Source organism: Sorghum bicolor, chromosome 6, assembly GCF_000003195.3.
Source record: "Sorghum bicolor cultivar BTx623 chromosome 6, Sorghum_bicolor_NCBIv3, whole genome shotgun sequence".
In the NCBI taxonomy this organism is placed as follows: Eukaryota; Viridiplantae; Streptophyta; class Magnoliopsida; order Poales; family Poaceae; genus Sorghum; species Sorghum bicolor.
In genome coordinates this window covers 60,959,307-60,976,231 of record NC_012875.2, presented here as the reverse complement: position 1 = coordinate 60,976,231, position 16,925 = coordinate 60,959,307, and the positions used below count along the sequence as shown (strand labels likewise).

The 16,925-nt window shown below is 40.3% G+C and overlaps 1 protein-coding gene across 2 annotated transcripts; it reads left to right on the top strand.

Moving 5' to 3' along the window:
• LOC8055473 (NAC domain-containing protein 30) lies at positions 5,623–8,056 on the top strand. 2 transcript variants are annotated; one of them, XM_021462682.1, is made up of 4 exons: positions 5,623–5,960; positions 6,099–6,396; positions 6,533–6,855; positions 7,014–8,056. In XM_021462682.1, exons 2-4 carry the CDS (start codon positions 6,231–6,233, stop codon positions 7,524–7,526), a joined length of 1,002 nt encoding a protein of 333 aa, XP_021318357.1. In that variant the 5' UTR covers positions 5,623–5,960; positions 6,099–6,230; the 3' UTR covers positions 7,527–8,056. The 2 variants fall into 2 exon arrangements, with proteins under 2 accessions (XP_021318357.1, XP_002448830.1); XM_002448785.2 differs by lacking the exon at positions 5,623–5,960 and having other exon boundaries at positions 5,972–6,396.

Here is a 16,925-nt window from a genome sequence, read left to right as displayed (position 1 = left end):
ATTTTTGAGATCTACAACTTTTATTTTGGTAGTTTCTCCATCTGAGGTCGTTTAAAAATTTGAATTTTAAATTTAAAAAATCCAAACGTAGTTATCAACTACAAAGTTTCATAACTTTTTGAGATCTACAACTTTCATTATGTTGTTTGTCCACCCAAGGTCGTTTCAAAAATTCAAATTTCAAACTTTCAAAAGTTCAATCATAGTTTTTCTTGACAAGATAATTTCAAATCAAAAGATTGTCTACTACTTTCATAACTTTCCCAGATCTACAACTTTTATTTTGGCCATTTTGTTATTTATTCGTCTGATATAGTGGTTGTAACATTGTTCACAAGTGTTAAATTTTGTGAACAATATTACTGCCACTTAATTTATCGGATAAAGAAATGGCCAAAATAAATGCTATAGATCTTGAGAAGTTCTATAATCTCTATGTTTGCGACTTTAAGTTCTTATTTAGACTCTAAGCCTATATTGTTCGAGTTAATAAATAACTTTAGACTCTATGATAGAATCTGTATTGTGAGTGCCTTAAGAAGTAGCAAGTATTTACCAGAAGTATATATTGGCGCCAAAAGACGCCTCACCAAATGAGAAATAGGCCGGCCGGGATACATGGCCGGTTTGTTCTAGAAACTTTAAAACAGTTTTTTAAGGACAAGGGAAAGGGAGTATGTATACGGCTTCCATCTTCTTGATAACGACATCGCACGCTTCTCTTAATCGTACGTCTGTTGTTAAATGAAAAAATAAAGCAAACTAAATAAAGCCTAAAGGTGATGGCAACTCGGATCCTTCGGCGATCACAGAGACGACGACGGACCATGCCAGCACCCAATGCAATGCTTAGCCCTTGTAATTTAGTTTGTAAAATTTTTTAGATTTAGCTACTATAGTAATTTTGTTTGTATTTGATAATTATTATCTAATTGTGGACTAATTAGATTTAAAAAATCCATCTCGTAAATTATAATCAAATTATATAATTATCTATATTTAATGTTTTATGTATATATCATAAGATTCGATACGACGAGAAATCTTGAAAAAAAAAAAATAGAAACTGAACCAGACCTCAGTGGAGGTACGGTGTGGCGGTGGTGGATGCTTCACATAACTTTTCTCCTCCTCCTTAGCGAACCGACCAAACGACCACCGCCCTCGCTCTCTTCCTTTCTCTAATCTCCCTATATCTAACTTTTTATTAAAAAAAATATAAAAACTGACGTTCTCGGCTCCCATGACGTTCTGGCAGGTCGAACCTAGGACGTAGCGTTGAAGCTGCTATGCAGTTGAGATGGTCAACTTTCTCATATAAACAGCAATCAAAACCCTATTTATTAGAAGAAAAAAAAGAAAACTAATCTCTAATTAATCACTTCTTGGTTACAACAATCATGTCCTAAACGTCAGGTTGTTAGTATGAAGAGAGTATAAACAATATACTCCGTTCGTTTACTTTTTATCTATATCATAATTGTATATCTAAATGCGTAACAAAATCTACATATCTAGAAAAAGCCAAAACGTCTTATAGTTTAAAATGGAAGGAGTACTATCATATTTAGCTTTAGGAGTTTCTGCCTCCATAGTGCGCCTAACTAATGGCATGTACACCACTTCTCAATGTTAATATAATGTTGCGCAAACCTTTTTGCGTATTCGAGAAAAAGAGTTTTTGCCTCCTGTTTGCAAATATTTGGCATTTTGGACAAATTTTGATAAGAACTTTTTAAAATTGAATTGCAAATACCTTTCTGTTAGTTAACAAACTTGAAGAGGTCTATGCATGGATTTTGTCTTAACATGTACTTCCTCCATCCTTAAATAGATGATACTTTTGACTTTTAGATATCATGTTTGTCCAGTTATACGTCTTATTCAGTTTTTTTGCATATAATTAAATAAATAAGTCATTGTTAAAGTACCCCTACTGATATATAAGCCATAACAAAATAAATAATATTTATAAAAAAAAAGATTTTGAATACAATGAATGGTCAAGCAAGATGTCTAAAAGTAAAAGATGTTGTGTATTTTTGGGACGCAGGGATACTTTTCTAAAAACATTCTAATAGAAAACAATGATGAAAGCTATTCCACATTTCAAATTATAAGATATTATGACTTTTTAGGATACAATGTATTTATTATATGTCTAACTAGCGTATGTATATCTAAGTGCACAACAAAAGTGCTACATATGTAGAGAAGTCAAAACATATATATGGAATGGAGCATGTGTTTGAAGGAAACCATGTTTGCAAAAAAAGTCAGGTATTAGCACTACAAATAAACGAGAGGGAGTATATATAATAGAACAATTTCTTCATAATAAATCTATTAGAAACAATTTACTTGATGAAGCTAAAAGTTTTTATCAATAGGGAATAGGAATCTTAATTTTCCCCATGCAGTTTGGACCCTTCAGTAGAAACTGGCGATTATATTTCCACGGGTGTTAGATATGATTATAGACGGTTCATCAGTAACGCCGATATATAGAGAGAAATGGCTTTACCAGCATAGTCTGTGTAGAAATGGTTTATATATATGTCCTTATCATACTAAATATAATTTCTACGAGGATCGGAGTAGCTAGCTAAAACAGTACTAGATTGCATTGCATGACAAAAAGTGTTAATTAGGACCAAAGCAGGATCATTGTGATGTGTGCTTCCAATATATATGAGGTAGCTAGCTAGTGCCCCGCCCTTTTGGAATATATAAATAGGGGACTCAGGAGGTAATAATTAAGCTGCCGCGCTCGCTTGTGTTCGCGGCCTACAAGTTAGGCCTTCCCCACCTAAAAATTTTTCATCCATCCCATCGAATCTTTGGACACATACATGGAATATTAAATGTAGATAAAAAAATAAACTAATTACACAGTTTAGTTGAGAATCGCGAGATGAATCTTTTAAGCCTAGTTACTCCATGATTAGCCTTAAGTGCTACAGTAACCCACATATGTTAATGACAGGTTAATTATGCTTAATAAATTTGTCTTGCAGTTTCCTGACGAGCTATGTAATTTGTTTTTTTATTAGTTTCTAAAAACCCCTTCCGACATCCTTCCGACACATCCGATGTGACACCCAAAAAATTTTCGTTTCCAATCTAATCAGCCCTTTAATTTGTTGTGCCCTGCCCTCAGATCGTCTTGATCTGATGAATGCAACGATGCTACCGTACCGGTCGTGTCATCCATCTCGATCGATCGATCGATCCGTATTCAAGGCCTTGTTTAGTTTCGAAAAGTGAAAAGTTTTCGGTACTGTAGTACTTTCGTTTGTTTGTGACAAATATTATCCAATCATGGACTAACTAGGATAAAAAGATTCGTCTCGTGATTTATAGCTAAACTGTGTAATTAGTTTTTATTTTCGTCTATATTTAATGTTTCATGTATGTGCCACAAGATTTGATGTGACAGAGAATCTTAAAAAACTTTTTGGTTTTCAGAGTGAACTAAACAAGGCGCTAGCTTTTTTTTACGAGCGAGACGACTTCTTGCGTGCGTGCGAGCTAATAAATAAATCGATCTCCAGTCCAGTCCAATCCAATCCAACATTTAACCAGCTGCAAGAAGCTCAGCGATCATCGATCGACGAGCCTGCCCTGCCCTGCCCCTGCCCCTGCCCCTGGCCGTCATCGATCTCATGATCGATCGATCTCTGTGTTCCGTCTCGATCAAACCACCGGCCGCCAGTAGCAGCAGCAGCAGCAGCTTGGTATTCCTCAATCAATTCGATCGATCGTCTTTCATTCTCGTCGTCGTCGTATATATATTTAATTTATTGGTGAGTACTGTCCCAACTCCCCACCCACATATATACTCACCAGAGCAACTACAATGTGTGCTACAAAGTAGTCCATAGAAATAAAATATTTGCTATTAGGTAACTGAAACACTGTGAGACCAGTCCATAGAAAAGTCCATAGAAAAAGGTACCCGGACTACCCATAGGGAATAAAAAATGTTACTTTTTCTCACTCCTCACTCTCTCCTTCTTAGCTTTGCACAGGATTGTAGAGAGAAATAATTTTTATCTTATATGAGACCCACTTTATGGACTAGTTGTTGACTGAAACATTGTAGAGACAGCGATAGCTTTGTCCACTGACACAAAAACTGCTCATATAGACTACTTAGTTTATATATATTGTGGTTGCCCTCATACTCTACTAGCTAGCTATATAAGTATGGATGTACTTGTACTTGAATTGGCTGCCTGATGTCTGTTAATTTGGTGCATATGCATGCATATAATTAATTAAGCTTGTTCATCAATATAATTCGATCGATCTCGCTTCCTCCTACGTACCATGCATGCAGAGTATAGTTATACGCTTGTTCTGCAGTGTGCAGTACCAACTGTGAAAAGACTGCTAGCCCACTGTATAATATATATGCTACGGAGAAGTACACCAGCAGGCCGCTGGCTAGGACGACGACCCACAGCTGCGGCCAGTTGAGTACGTTGAGGCCTGCCCAATACAATACTAGCTAATAGTACTCGATCTGTCTGTATGATGGAACTATTTTACCAAATAAACTTGTTGACTGCTTAACTATAAATTGTTACCCACACACACATGGCTGCATCGATCTATAGGAGGGTTAGGCACACGCTGTTACCCAACTTGTCTCAGCTGCATGCAGCTTGAGACTGAATGCTCTAGCTAGTGCTAGCTATACTGTACTGTACCCGCCTGTATGTATGTACCCTATTAATTATTAGTTGGTCTTGGGTTTTTTTTTTCTAATGTACCTGCAAATTTAGGTACTTGTTGTCGTCACAGGCGCAGCTAAAATTAATTCCGTATATATTAGTGATAGTGATTGATTTTGATGACAGTAAGTCTCAACCTCTGTCGTCTCTAATATACCTGTAGACTGTAGGACTTCAATTTTTCCGTTCTCAATACACAAGCTATGTAGCAGGATTATTAATTGTACCCGGCCGGCCTATATGTATTGCTTAGCACTGCATGCATCATCCATCAGGTGCATGCGCGTGGTGTGCATGTGTGGTGAAAGATGCATGCACATCAGCACATGTGAGATCGAGCGAGGAGCATCGGAGTCGATCGGAGAGGAACAACCAATGCAACACATACTGCTAGTAGCTAGCTAGCTATAGCTAGCTAATGCTGAAGTGCACTCAAAGAAACATGCATGCTGCTGCCTGCTGCTGCTGCCGGCCGGCCGGATACCACTGCACTCCACCTCAAAAGATCGAAAAGCTGTAGCTGATGCTTCCGGCCTCTCCATCGATCCTCACACCCTAAGATAGCTAGCTCACAGACAAGAGACGGAGCCCTACTACTAGCTCGCCCGCAGCATGCAGCACTGATATACTCGTATATATGATTATGCCGCTAGTTGGTCTTTTTCCACTACTCCATCCATGCATCTAGATGTACCGATCTATTCTACTACTAGCTACTCCGTACCTACCTACCAGTTAATTAGTACTGTACAAAGGATCCATGCATCCTGACAGAGGACATCTATATATCCTATCCTTTCTCTGCAACCAAATCATGCATGATCTATCTAGGAGTATATATATATATATATATCAGCACTACTGTACTCCAATTCTTCAGTCCCCCTGCATCCATCCATGTTTTTGGTGTCGCCTAGCTTTCTACGACTCCGATCCACCACCAGCAGATCGCAGGTTGCACTACTATATATATATAAACACCAGCTAGATAGCAGATCGATGAGCAGGTCGATCGTCTAAAGGCTAATTAAAGTAGCTGCGGGCTCTTCTGTTAGTCTCAGCGCACGAGTGAGGGTACGGTGCATATTATATATCTGAAATTCTCAACTGACCACACAGTATAGCCTACCAAATTAAGACTGCTAGAGAGCGATCGAGGAACCTGCTTGCATTATATTGGGAAATTAAGCTAGGCCGCGCCGCCCGGCTAGCTAGCACAGGGTACCGCCGCCAGTCTTTTCTTTTGCATTGGCTCGGTCGCCACACGCATCTATATATAGCTAATAAGCTATCTAGTTCTTCCTCCTCCCTGAATGTATATTCCATACTCATCATCACTTAATAAAAGGCACGCTGCAGGCAGGCTAATTTTCAGAGTAGTAGAGGAGATCGAGCGAGGAGTGGAGCTGAGGCACGTGGATCGAACTAATTAAGCAGCTAGCTAGCGGATCGAAGAACATAATAATTGATTAATTAGCCGATCGACCGCGCATGGATCAGCAGGAGGAGTCTTGTGTTCCCCCAGGCTTCAGGTTCCACCCTACAGAGGAAGAGCTGGTGGGATACTACCTTGCCAGGAAGGTGGCCTCCCAGAAGATCGACCTCGACATCATCCAGGAGGTCGATCTCTACAGGATAGAGCCATGGGATCTGCAAGGTCGGTGTACATGCATGCATATTTTATATCTGTTTATTTATTTATTATTTGTCTTTCCTTCGCATCATATATATTGTATTGTTCAGTTCTCCGCTTCTTCCTCATCATCTAACTATATATATCGATCGGCGTGCAGAGCGGTGCAGGCAGCACGCCGGCGGTGGGCACGACGAGCAGACGACGGAGTGGTACTTCTTCAGCTACAAGGACCGCAAGTACCCCAGCGGGACGAGGACCAACCGCGCCACGGCGGCCGGATTCTGGAAGGCCACCGGCAGGGACAAGCCGGTGCTGTCGTCGTCGTGCACCAGGACCAGCAGGTGCGGCGGCGGCAGCAGGGTCGTCATCGGCATGAGGAAGACGCTGGTGTTTTACAAGGGCAGGGCCCCCAACGGCAGGAAGAGCGACTGGATCATGCACGAGTACCGACTCCAATCCAACGAGCACGCACCCGCGCAGGTAATTAATATATATAAGCAAGAGTTTAATTAATAATTAATTTACTCTCTCTCTCTCTCTCTTTTTAATCATGTGTTTCTTTCTTTCTTTTACTTTCCTAAATATAAACAATACTATATATAATTGTATCTTCTGGTTGTGGATCATGTATGTATCAGGAGGAAGGCTGGGTGGTGTGCCGCGCATTCCAGAAGCCTATCCCCAACCAGCAGAGGCCCTTCTTCCCCACCAGCTACGGCGCCGGTTACTACGACCACCACCTCTCAACGACGACGACCACTCGGCTGAACGTCGACGGCGACCGCCATATGCATTTCCTGGGCTCATCATCAGCACTGCTACACCACCCTGCAGGCCTGCTCAGCAGCTTCCCGCCTTCTTCGTTATACTCTGACGACGACTTGGAGTCCAAGAAACATCTGTTCAGTATGCCGCCGCTGGAGAGCCCCACTGCCGCCATAGCCTGCTGTTCTGATGGCGGCGGCGGCGGCTACGCTCCAGCTACTACGCAGAGAAGCAGCTACGATGAACATGAGCTGATGATCCAACAGGAAGGAGGAGAAGGAGAGCAAGCTGCAGCCGCTGCCGGCGCCATCGACTGGAACTTTCTGGACAGCCTGCTGTCCGCGACGTCGCAACTCCATGGGCCCTCGGGATCCTTGTTGCAGTGACCTCCATCGGTTTCATCGTGTTTCCTCCAATCGATTGATCGGCTGCTGCAGCATGCATCCCACACGTGGTGCACACCACTGTTGATCCAATGGAGAACATTATTCATTCATCGGGCGGCATTATATATATTATTGGTTCCATATTAATTATATATAGTATGCTAATAATTCAGATGCTCACACATACACACTTCAGTGTACACCTTATGTGTTGTTACACATTATACGTACAGAGATCGACTGTTTCACTTACTCGACTCTTACTGGGTTGGGAGTGGGAGCTCATCATCATTCAGTCAGTGTTGTTTAATTTGTGGCTCTCTGGCCTTCTGCCTTAGATTCAGGTATACAATATGATGCACAGTGTAGTAGTGAGCAGTGTACTAATTAATTCAGCAGGTAGAGCTACTATGTAAAAATACTCTTTAATTTGTTCCCAGCTTATACCTATGTAACATATACAGCTATTATATTACTGTAGTACTTATACTTACTTACTGATATGATAATAACTGGACGCTTTAATTTCAGACTGATGAAGCTAGCCTTCAATTAAGTTACGTACACATTACTGATATGATATGATCTGCACGCGGGATCATAGATCATAGATAGATGCATTGCATGGGTCGAGTAAAGTACACTGAATTGTTGTGTATGGTAAGCCGCAAAGATGGGTAATCAGTTGACGCCATGGGGTTAGGCTAATAAAAACAAAGCAAAATTGACAGGGACTCGCACTAGCTCGGTTGCCACTCGATCGATCATGCATTGGCTAGCTAGCTAGCTGGGCCCCAACGACGACTGACGCACAATCGAGAATCGGCAATGGCATGCATGCTGTACAAATCAGTCGTATTCTTGGGCGTGTGAATATGCGACCCTAATTAAGGTAGCTAGCTAGGCTGGCTTGCGTAGCCAAATTCAACTACTGTTTCATCCCCATCATCACTATATAATAAGTTCCAGAGCATCCATCGCTATCCACCTTAACTATCACTTGCCGCGTTTAAGCGAGCAAGATTATTATTGTTGTGTTCTATTCAATTCATAGGTGGCATGTGTGCACTGAATTTATATATATCATCGTAATTAAGATACCTAATGTGTTAACTGATTCACTAATAATGTGACGCGTTTTTCTCATACGTACATGTCTCTGATACAGGCCGGGTCAATAGTGACACGGTTTAATTTTACACGTCACTAATGTGTTGAGACAATATAAGTGACGTGTTTTTTCGCGTCACTAATGACTGTCTACCAGCCCCTCTAATTAATGTGGAAATCTAATCTAACATATATAGCACTGCCACACGTTCGGGCATTAGCACCGGTCGGGAAGGGCCTGTTGCCCCGGTTCCCGAGCCGGTGCTGCCCTTCCGGGACTAAAGGCCCACCCTTTAGTCCCGGTTCCGTTAACCGGGGCTAAAGCCCCCCCTTTAACACCGGTTGGTAACACCAACCCACCAACCGGTGTTAAAGGGTCCTGCCAGGGCTGCCACGTTGCAGGACACTTTAACACCGGTTGGTATTACCAACCGGTGTTAAAGGGTTTCTTTTTCTTTTTTTTTGGTTCACTTCTTCGGTTCTGTTTATTGTTTATATATAATATATAATAATAGGTTTTTCAATACATGTTTTGCTGATACAATAATATATTTATATTACACGCATATTAAGCATATATAAATGAAAATTATAGGCTAAGCTTAATAATTAAGCTTTGCCTATAATAAAATGAATAGACCACATCAAAAATTAAATATATATGTAAAAAGCTTTATATATATATAGTTTTATATGTACAAAATTCGTAACACATATATACATAGAGTTTGTTCTCCCAATGTCTACAAACGATACAAATGATCATCGTTGTTTGGTATAAGAGTTTCGTTGCCGTTGAAGTGAAACTCGCCGTTTGGATTGATCACTTGGTCGCGGAGAAATCCTGCTATCGTCTCTTGGATAGCTTTGATTCGGTCTTGTTGTAGGACCTTTTCCCTCAGCCATTCCGTCTTTAATTTGAAATAAATAAAAAAGGTATTAGTTATCTAAGTTATTCAATATAATTCAGGAGATAATGAAAAGAGACATGTAACGTACTCTGAGCGTCTCTGTGGGTGTTTGATTGACTTGTGCCATCATGAATTTACACACGTAATATGCACATAGATTGTTCCCCCTTCTTGTCTTAAACACCACTGTACGATGTATATATATATAAAAATATTCATGACCACGACAATAAGAAGGCTAAAAGTTAGCGAAAGTTTGTTAGCTAGTAGAACTTACTTGTGGATGTATTATGTTAAGCGGCGCTTTACATCCACTGAGATGTTCACGGTCAATGAATCTTTCCCAAACCCTATACACAGCCATTGTGGATCGTGAACTAATAATTACAGAGTCATATTATGATATTTTTGTAGCTGAGATCGACATTACGTACCTTTGAATAACGTTTACCATTTGTTGATAATTTTCTTGTGGTTTTCTCATTGAGTCAAAGATTATCAATCGGTTCTTGGGAATTTCAATGACCATGAGTATCCAGTGAAAGCTGTTTACACACACATATATAGGGTCAGTCCTATAATGTAAAATAAAATATGCATGCACTTAATAACTATATAACTCACTCGAAGTTGAAGGGGAAGAGTATTTTTTGTTTTTCTTTTTGGTTTACAAAGAACCTCATAAGATTGGTGCAGATTTCTGTCTCATAATCTGCTGTCCACACTGCCTGCGGAGCCTTGAAAACAATATAAGGGTCAACGAACCCAATACTATTGTCATTTCTCATTCTGAGCTCTCTCATTTGGTGCCTGCATATATACATACAAATCCTAAGTGTGTAAGGATTATATACATGTAATTAAAGATGTTAGAAGTATAATAAAAAGGAAAAATACTTACAGACAAAAGCAGCTGACAAGAGATTTGTCAAGAGCGTCGAGGTGGCATAATTGGTGCACTTCTTCGAACTGCACGTATATGAGGTCATCTCCACGGAAGTAGTGATGTTGTCTAATACGAACAGAAATCCAATTCTCTCCCCTTTTAGACGCCTCAATGCACCATTTGTTTATTGCAAACATTTGTGTGCCGAGCTCGTGTAAACGCTTAGGGTCGAATAGACTCCTGCCCGGTTCATATCTTGCCCACCATTGATCAATTACCTCGGCTTTTTCAAATGTATGGCATCCAAGAATGGCGGTAATTTCTTCTATATTTAAACCGCTCTGTCCAAAGTAACTCTCAAGCGAGTCTAGCTCAGACAACGCTAAGGATTTCTTAGGCATCAAGTCTTCATTTGAGCCGTATTGATTTGGCACAATCAAAGGGGGCACCGGTTTTGATACTTCTCCGAGCTGTGGGACCCCCTTTCCTACTCTCTTCTTAGTAGGCTGTGAAGACTTGACCAGAGACCGCTCATAGTCCGTAAGTGCTGGCTTTTTCTGAGCTTCGCGTTGCTTCTTTTGATGGTCCGCCACCTTCTGCCTCAGTTCCGATGGCTTCACATAAAAGTACGGCTTTTCTGGGTTAAGCCGTTTTTTCCTTTCCTCCTTTATTTTATCAAAAAATTGTTGGACCTCAGCTTTAGATGTAGCAATTACCTCCTCTTCACTCTTTTCGTAAGGTAATTTTTCTGGCGTCTTAGCTCTCTTTGCTGAGACAGCCTTCTTTGGAGGTGGGACCGATGACTTCGGTCCTTCTTGGGCGGACCGCTTCTTACTACCTCGCTTTGGAGGCGAGGGGACCGACCGTGCACTCTTTGGAGAGGGCGGTGCAGGCGGTGGAGGGGGTGGGGCCGATCTTTTTGGCGTTGGAGAACGCGGTGGAGGAGTTGGAGAACGCGGTGGAGGAGTTAGAGACCTCGGTGGAGGAGGTGGAGACCGTGGTGGAGGCGGTGGCGGGGTCGGTGTGGCCGCCGCAGGTGTTGGAGGAGATCCAGCATTGTCACCGCCCGCAGCACTATGATGCGCTGGGGAGAGAACTGGACTTAGGTTGGAGGAGTCCCTGCAAAGAAAACAATTACAAGTTTTGTGAGTAAACTTTTTTTAAATTTCAATACATAATAAATAATATAAGAAGTAAAATCACACACAAACCTATGCTGAGGAATAATTATGAAGCGCTTGCGCCAACAAATAAATGTCTTCTCAGCTTCACCTAAGGTCTTCTCTCCGTCTCCCCCTTCTATGTCTAGTGGCACATTGCCACAACCTTTCTCAACCCTATCAACCGAGACGCTAGCATATCCACCAGGTACTGGTCGATTATGGATTCTTGGAGTGCCCGTTCGGTCGATAGGGTTGACAACAGCGATAGCCACCTTTTTGGTGGCATTCCCATCTGGTACATGCAGCTCACAGGTAGTAAAAGCCTCTGTGACATCATCCACGGGGAAGTGTAGCTTCGTGTCATCCTGAATGGTTGGTACTTCCGTGGATGCGCAGCTGCTTTTCAACTGGCCTGGGGGGCTAACATTGACCTCAGGCTGTGATGTACCTTGCCCTTTCGTCATTTGACTAAGTGCTGCTTGCACTTGCCTTTGAATCTCTGCCTGCATCCATTCTTCACGAGCTTTCTCGCGCTCTTGTGACTGCAGAACAAAAGCTTCCAGGCGGCGGATCCGCTCTGCCTCCTCATCCTTCTTTCTCTGGCGGCTTCTGTAGGTATCTTGATCGGTTTGGAATGATTGCAGCCACGGAACTGCCCCATAGCCTCTCGTACGCCCACCGTGCTCAGGATTTTCAAGCGCATAGGTGAGTTCATCCTTCTCCCTGTTAGGCCTGAACTCACCAGACTGAACCGCCTCTCGTGCACGGACTAGTCTCTCTGCTGCTCTAGAGATTTCTTGGCCCCAAACTAGCGCCCCGGTGTCTGGGTCCACGCTTCCCCCATGACCGTAGAACCAATGCTTGGAGCGCTCGCTCCAATTCTTTGCTATTGTCTCGGGTGTGACCCCCCTAGCAAGCATCTCCTGTTCCATTCGGTCCCACTTGGGAACAACACTCTTATAACCACCTGATCCCATATGATGGTGGTATGCATTTTTACTGGCATTCTCTTTGTTTCTATTGGCTCGTTCCTCGCCCTCTTCTGATGTTTTGTACTGCACAAAGTCATCCCAGAAGGCCCTCAGCTTTACATATTGCTTGAGGTTGAAATCTAGAGTCTCGTTTTTCTTGACATATTTATTGTACAAAGACTTCTTCCAATTCTGGAAGAGTACTGCCATCTTCTTCATAGTCCAGTCATAAATTCGCACCTTCAACTCTTCATCGTTGGTGTCGAAGGTGAAAACGTCTGTGACGGCTTTCCAAACTAACTCCTTGTCACGATCAGAGACAAAACTGATCTCAGGAGCACCTCGCTTCTCTCTCCATTTACGACAACTGATCGGTATTTGATCTCTTACAAGATATCCACAGTGACTAACATATTTATTTGCATGCTCACCAAGTGGTCTGCCTGTAGCTATCTCAAACTCAGAGATTACATAGCGGCCCTCCAACGGCTTCTTTGGCCCTCGTGGAGGTACGCTTCTCCCCGTAGAGGTCGATCCAGAAGGCTACACGTACATATAGAAACAAAAATACTAAATTAATAACCAAGTAATAAGTCTAAAACCTAATGTAAGAGATGCATTATTTATATATGTTTACATTTACATACCTCGCCAGTATTTTCTTCTTGTTGCACGACAAGTTGTTGCTCAGGGGCATTGCCCTCTTGTTGCTCAGGGGCATTGCCCTCTTGTTGCTCAGTACGATTGCCTTGCATGATGTCGTGGTAATCAACAAAGTACTGACTACCGTCGTCGATCATATTTTGAATGGCAGCTTCCATATAATCAGGATCATCATGAGGACGGTCAGCCATTTCTATGTCTGCAACCATACATATATATATTCTATATAAGATAAGAAATACACTAATACTACTACAAATGAAAGTGTTGGAGTGCTCTAAAAATAATACTAGGATCTTTTAAGCCAAGTAATACATTAATAAGAAATACACTACAATTCATAATACACTACAATTCAAAACACTACAATTCATAATATACTAGAATAACATACTAAAAAGTCTTTTAAGCCAAGTAATATACTAAAATATAATACTAAAAAATAATACTATAATAATAGTATAAACTAATAGTATATGTTTTAAGCCAAGTAATACACTTGCACATAGAATAATGTACTAAAAAATTCATACTACTACAAATTGATACAAGAATAATATAAGTGCATATATATACATAATAAGAAATACACTAGAATAATAGAAGTGCTAGAGTGCTCCAAACTAAAAAGTAATACTAAAAAAATAATACGGACAATAACACTAGAATAATATACTAGCACACAATATATTTCATAATAATTCAAAACACTAGCACAAAATATATTTCATAACAATTCAAAACACTACAATTCATAATATACTATAATAACATACTACAAAGTCTTTTAGGCCAAGTAATATACTAGAATAATATACTAAAATATAATACTAAAAAATAATACTAAAATAATAGTATATAAACTAATACACACCTGCACATAGAATAATGTACTAAAAAATTAATAATACTACAAAATGATACAAGAATAATATAAGTGCATATATATACATAATAATACAAAATAATAGTATATAAACTGTTGGGTATGAAATATAAGTGCATATATAATGATACAAAATAATAGTACATAATTAAGTGCATATAAAATAATAGTATATATACATAATGATACAAAATATATTAATAATATAAAATAATGACACAAGAACAAAATGATACAAGAATAATAGTATATATATATACATACATATATATATATATATCTTATATATATATATAAAAGATATATATATATATATATATATATATATATATATATATATATATGTGTGTGTATGTATATGTGTATATATATATAAACTGTTGGTATTCATATATATCTATACAATTCATATATACAATTTTAGTCTATACATATAAACTGTTTTGACATTCATCCATATATATATATATACACACGAGCGATCGATACACATGAAGAAATATACGTAGATCTGTGGAGAGCCGCTGCAGCGATGCTGGAGATGAACGGCGGCGCTGTAGATGGCGGCGGCGGCGCTGGAGACGAACGGCGGCGCTGGGAGACGAACGGGCGGCGCTGGACGACGGCGGCGCGGAGATCTCTGCTTGACGAAGACGAAGACGAAGGGAACTGCCAAGATCCAGGGCTCCTGCGCACATTTATAGGGACGGACCCTTTAGCACCGGTCCGTGGCTGGAACCGGTGCTAAAGGGTCTTTAACACCGGCTGGTAAAAAGAGCCGGTGTTAAAGGGTCACCCTTTAGCACCGGCTCGTGTTACCAGCCGGTGCTAAAGGGACCCTTTAGCACCGGTTCCAGCCACGGACCGGTGCTAAAGGGTCCTAGGCGGGCTCGGGCGGGGTCCTGAAATTTTCAGGACCCTTTAGCACCGGTTCCCACTATGGGCCGGTGCTAAAGGCCCATTTTTTTAGTTTAGGGTTTTTCAATTGTTTTATATATACAGTTTATATTATAAATTGTATAGTAAATTAAATATTTTGCATAATGTTTTTTAAACAGTGACATATATTGTAATTTGTTTTAATGTACACATGAAAATTTTTAAACTTAAATATCTTATTGTATTTTTATAATTTGCAATGATTTTGTAAGAAATGTTTAGTATTTTGTTAATGCAAAAATATATTATTCCAATAAATTTACAAAAACTATATCCAATGAACTGGAAATTTATTTTCACATCATATTGACGTAAAACTTTTTATTTTTGTTATTTATTACTAGGAATGCTAGTTGGGTATAATTTTCATCAAATAAAAAATCATATAAAAATATATATCTTGATGAACACACCCTTTGACCGAACCCTAGATTGTCCCAAATGGAAAAGTCATGAATACAAAGTCTGCTACACTCATCAAGTTCTACATTTTGTCTAATGGTCAACTTTTCATTTGGAAAAGTTTGAACCACTGAATTTTGAATTTTCATAGAACTCATAGCCACGCAGCGGTTTCGGAACCCTAGATGGTCTCGAATGGAAAAGTCATGAATACCAATATTGTTCCACTCATCAAAATCTACATTTCATATATAGACCATTTTTGCATTTGACAAAGTTTTGGGAAGGTGTAGTTGAAAATCCACAATTGACACATATAGTCATGACAAATTTTGCATTTGATGATCTCTAACAATTGGAAAAGTCATGAATACAAAGTCATGAATACAAAGTTTGTTACACACATCAAAATTCACAATTCTCAAATATAGTTTCATACAAAGTCAAGCCGACACAACAGTGAACTTCTTCTTGACGTATGACCCTTGGTTATGATCCTGCCGTAACCATGGAGTATCCTCATTGTTTAACAGAATGCTTGGGTCTTTGTTGACTATGAAGGGCGGAATTCGATCATCCCTTTCGTAATCGCCTGACATGTCTGACTTGTCCTCAATTCCGACAATGTTTCTTTTCTCTGAAAGGACAATGTGGCGCTTTGGCTCATTGATGATTGAGTGGTCATCATTTTTTCCTCTCTTTGGTTTCGTAGACATATCTTTGACATAGAACACCTGACTCACGTCTGCAGCAAGGACGAATGGTTCGTCTTTGAACCCACTATTGTTAAGGTCCACGGTTGTCATCCCATATTCCTTGTCGACTGTTACCCCACCTCCGGTCATCTTCACCCATTGGCACCGGAACAAAGGAACTTTAAAATTAGCTGCATAGACTAGTTCCCATATGTCTTCTATGCGTCCATAATATGTTTGTCTGTTCCCATTTGGATCCGTGGCATCCACGCGTACACCACTATTTTGGTTGGTGCTCCTTTTATCTTGGCCAACTGTGTAAAATGTGTTACCATTTATCTCGTACCCTTTGTATGTGAGGACATGTCATGATGGTTGCCTGGCCAACAAATAAAGCTGCTCATCAATGTTTTCATCACCTTGACATTTTTTGCGCAACCAATCGCCAAAAGTTTCCATGTGCTGACGCATTATCCAAGCTTCATTCTTCCCGGGCCACTGGGACCGTAGGAAATCTTTGTGTACCTCAACATATGGTTCCACCAATGAGGAGTTCTGGAGAACTGTGTAGTGTGCTTTATTGAAGTAATCGTTTCCCGTACCAATATATGTTTTCTTCCCAAGTGTTCCCTTTCCGCTGAGTCTGCCCTCGTGTCGAGATTCAGGAATGCCAATTGGGTCAAGGTCTGGAATAAAGTCAACACAGAACTCTATGACCTCCTCTGTTCCGTAGCCCTTGGCAATGCTTCCTTCTGGCCGGGAACGACTATGGA

Coding starts and splice junctions, on each gene's coding strand:
- LOC8055473 (XM_021462682.1), top strand. CDS start 6,231: ATGGATCAGCAGGAGGAGTCTTGTGTTCCCCCAGGCTTCAGGTTCCAC. Junction 6,397..6,532: donor AGAGCCATGGGATCTGCAAG/GTCGGTGTACAT, acceptor ATCGGCGTGCAG/AGCGGTGCAGGCAGCACGCC. Junction 6,856..7,013: donor ACGAGCACGCACCCGCGCAG/GTAATTAATATA, acceptor TGTATGTATCAG/GAGGAAGGCTGGGTGGTGTG.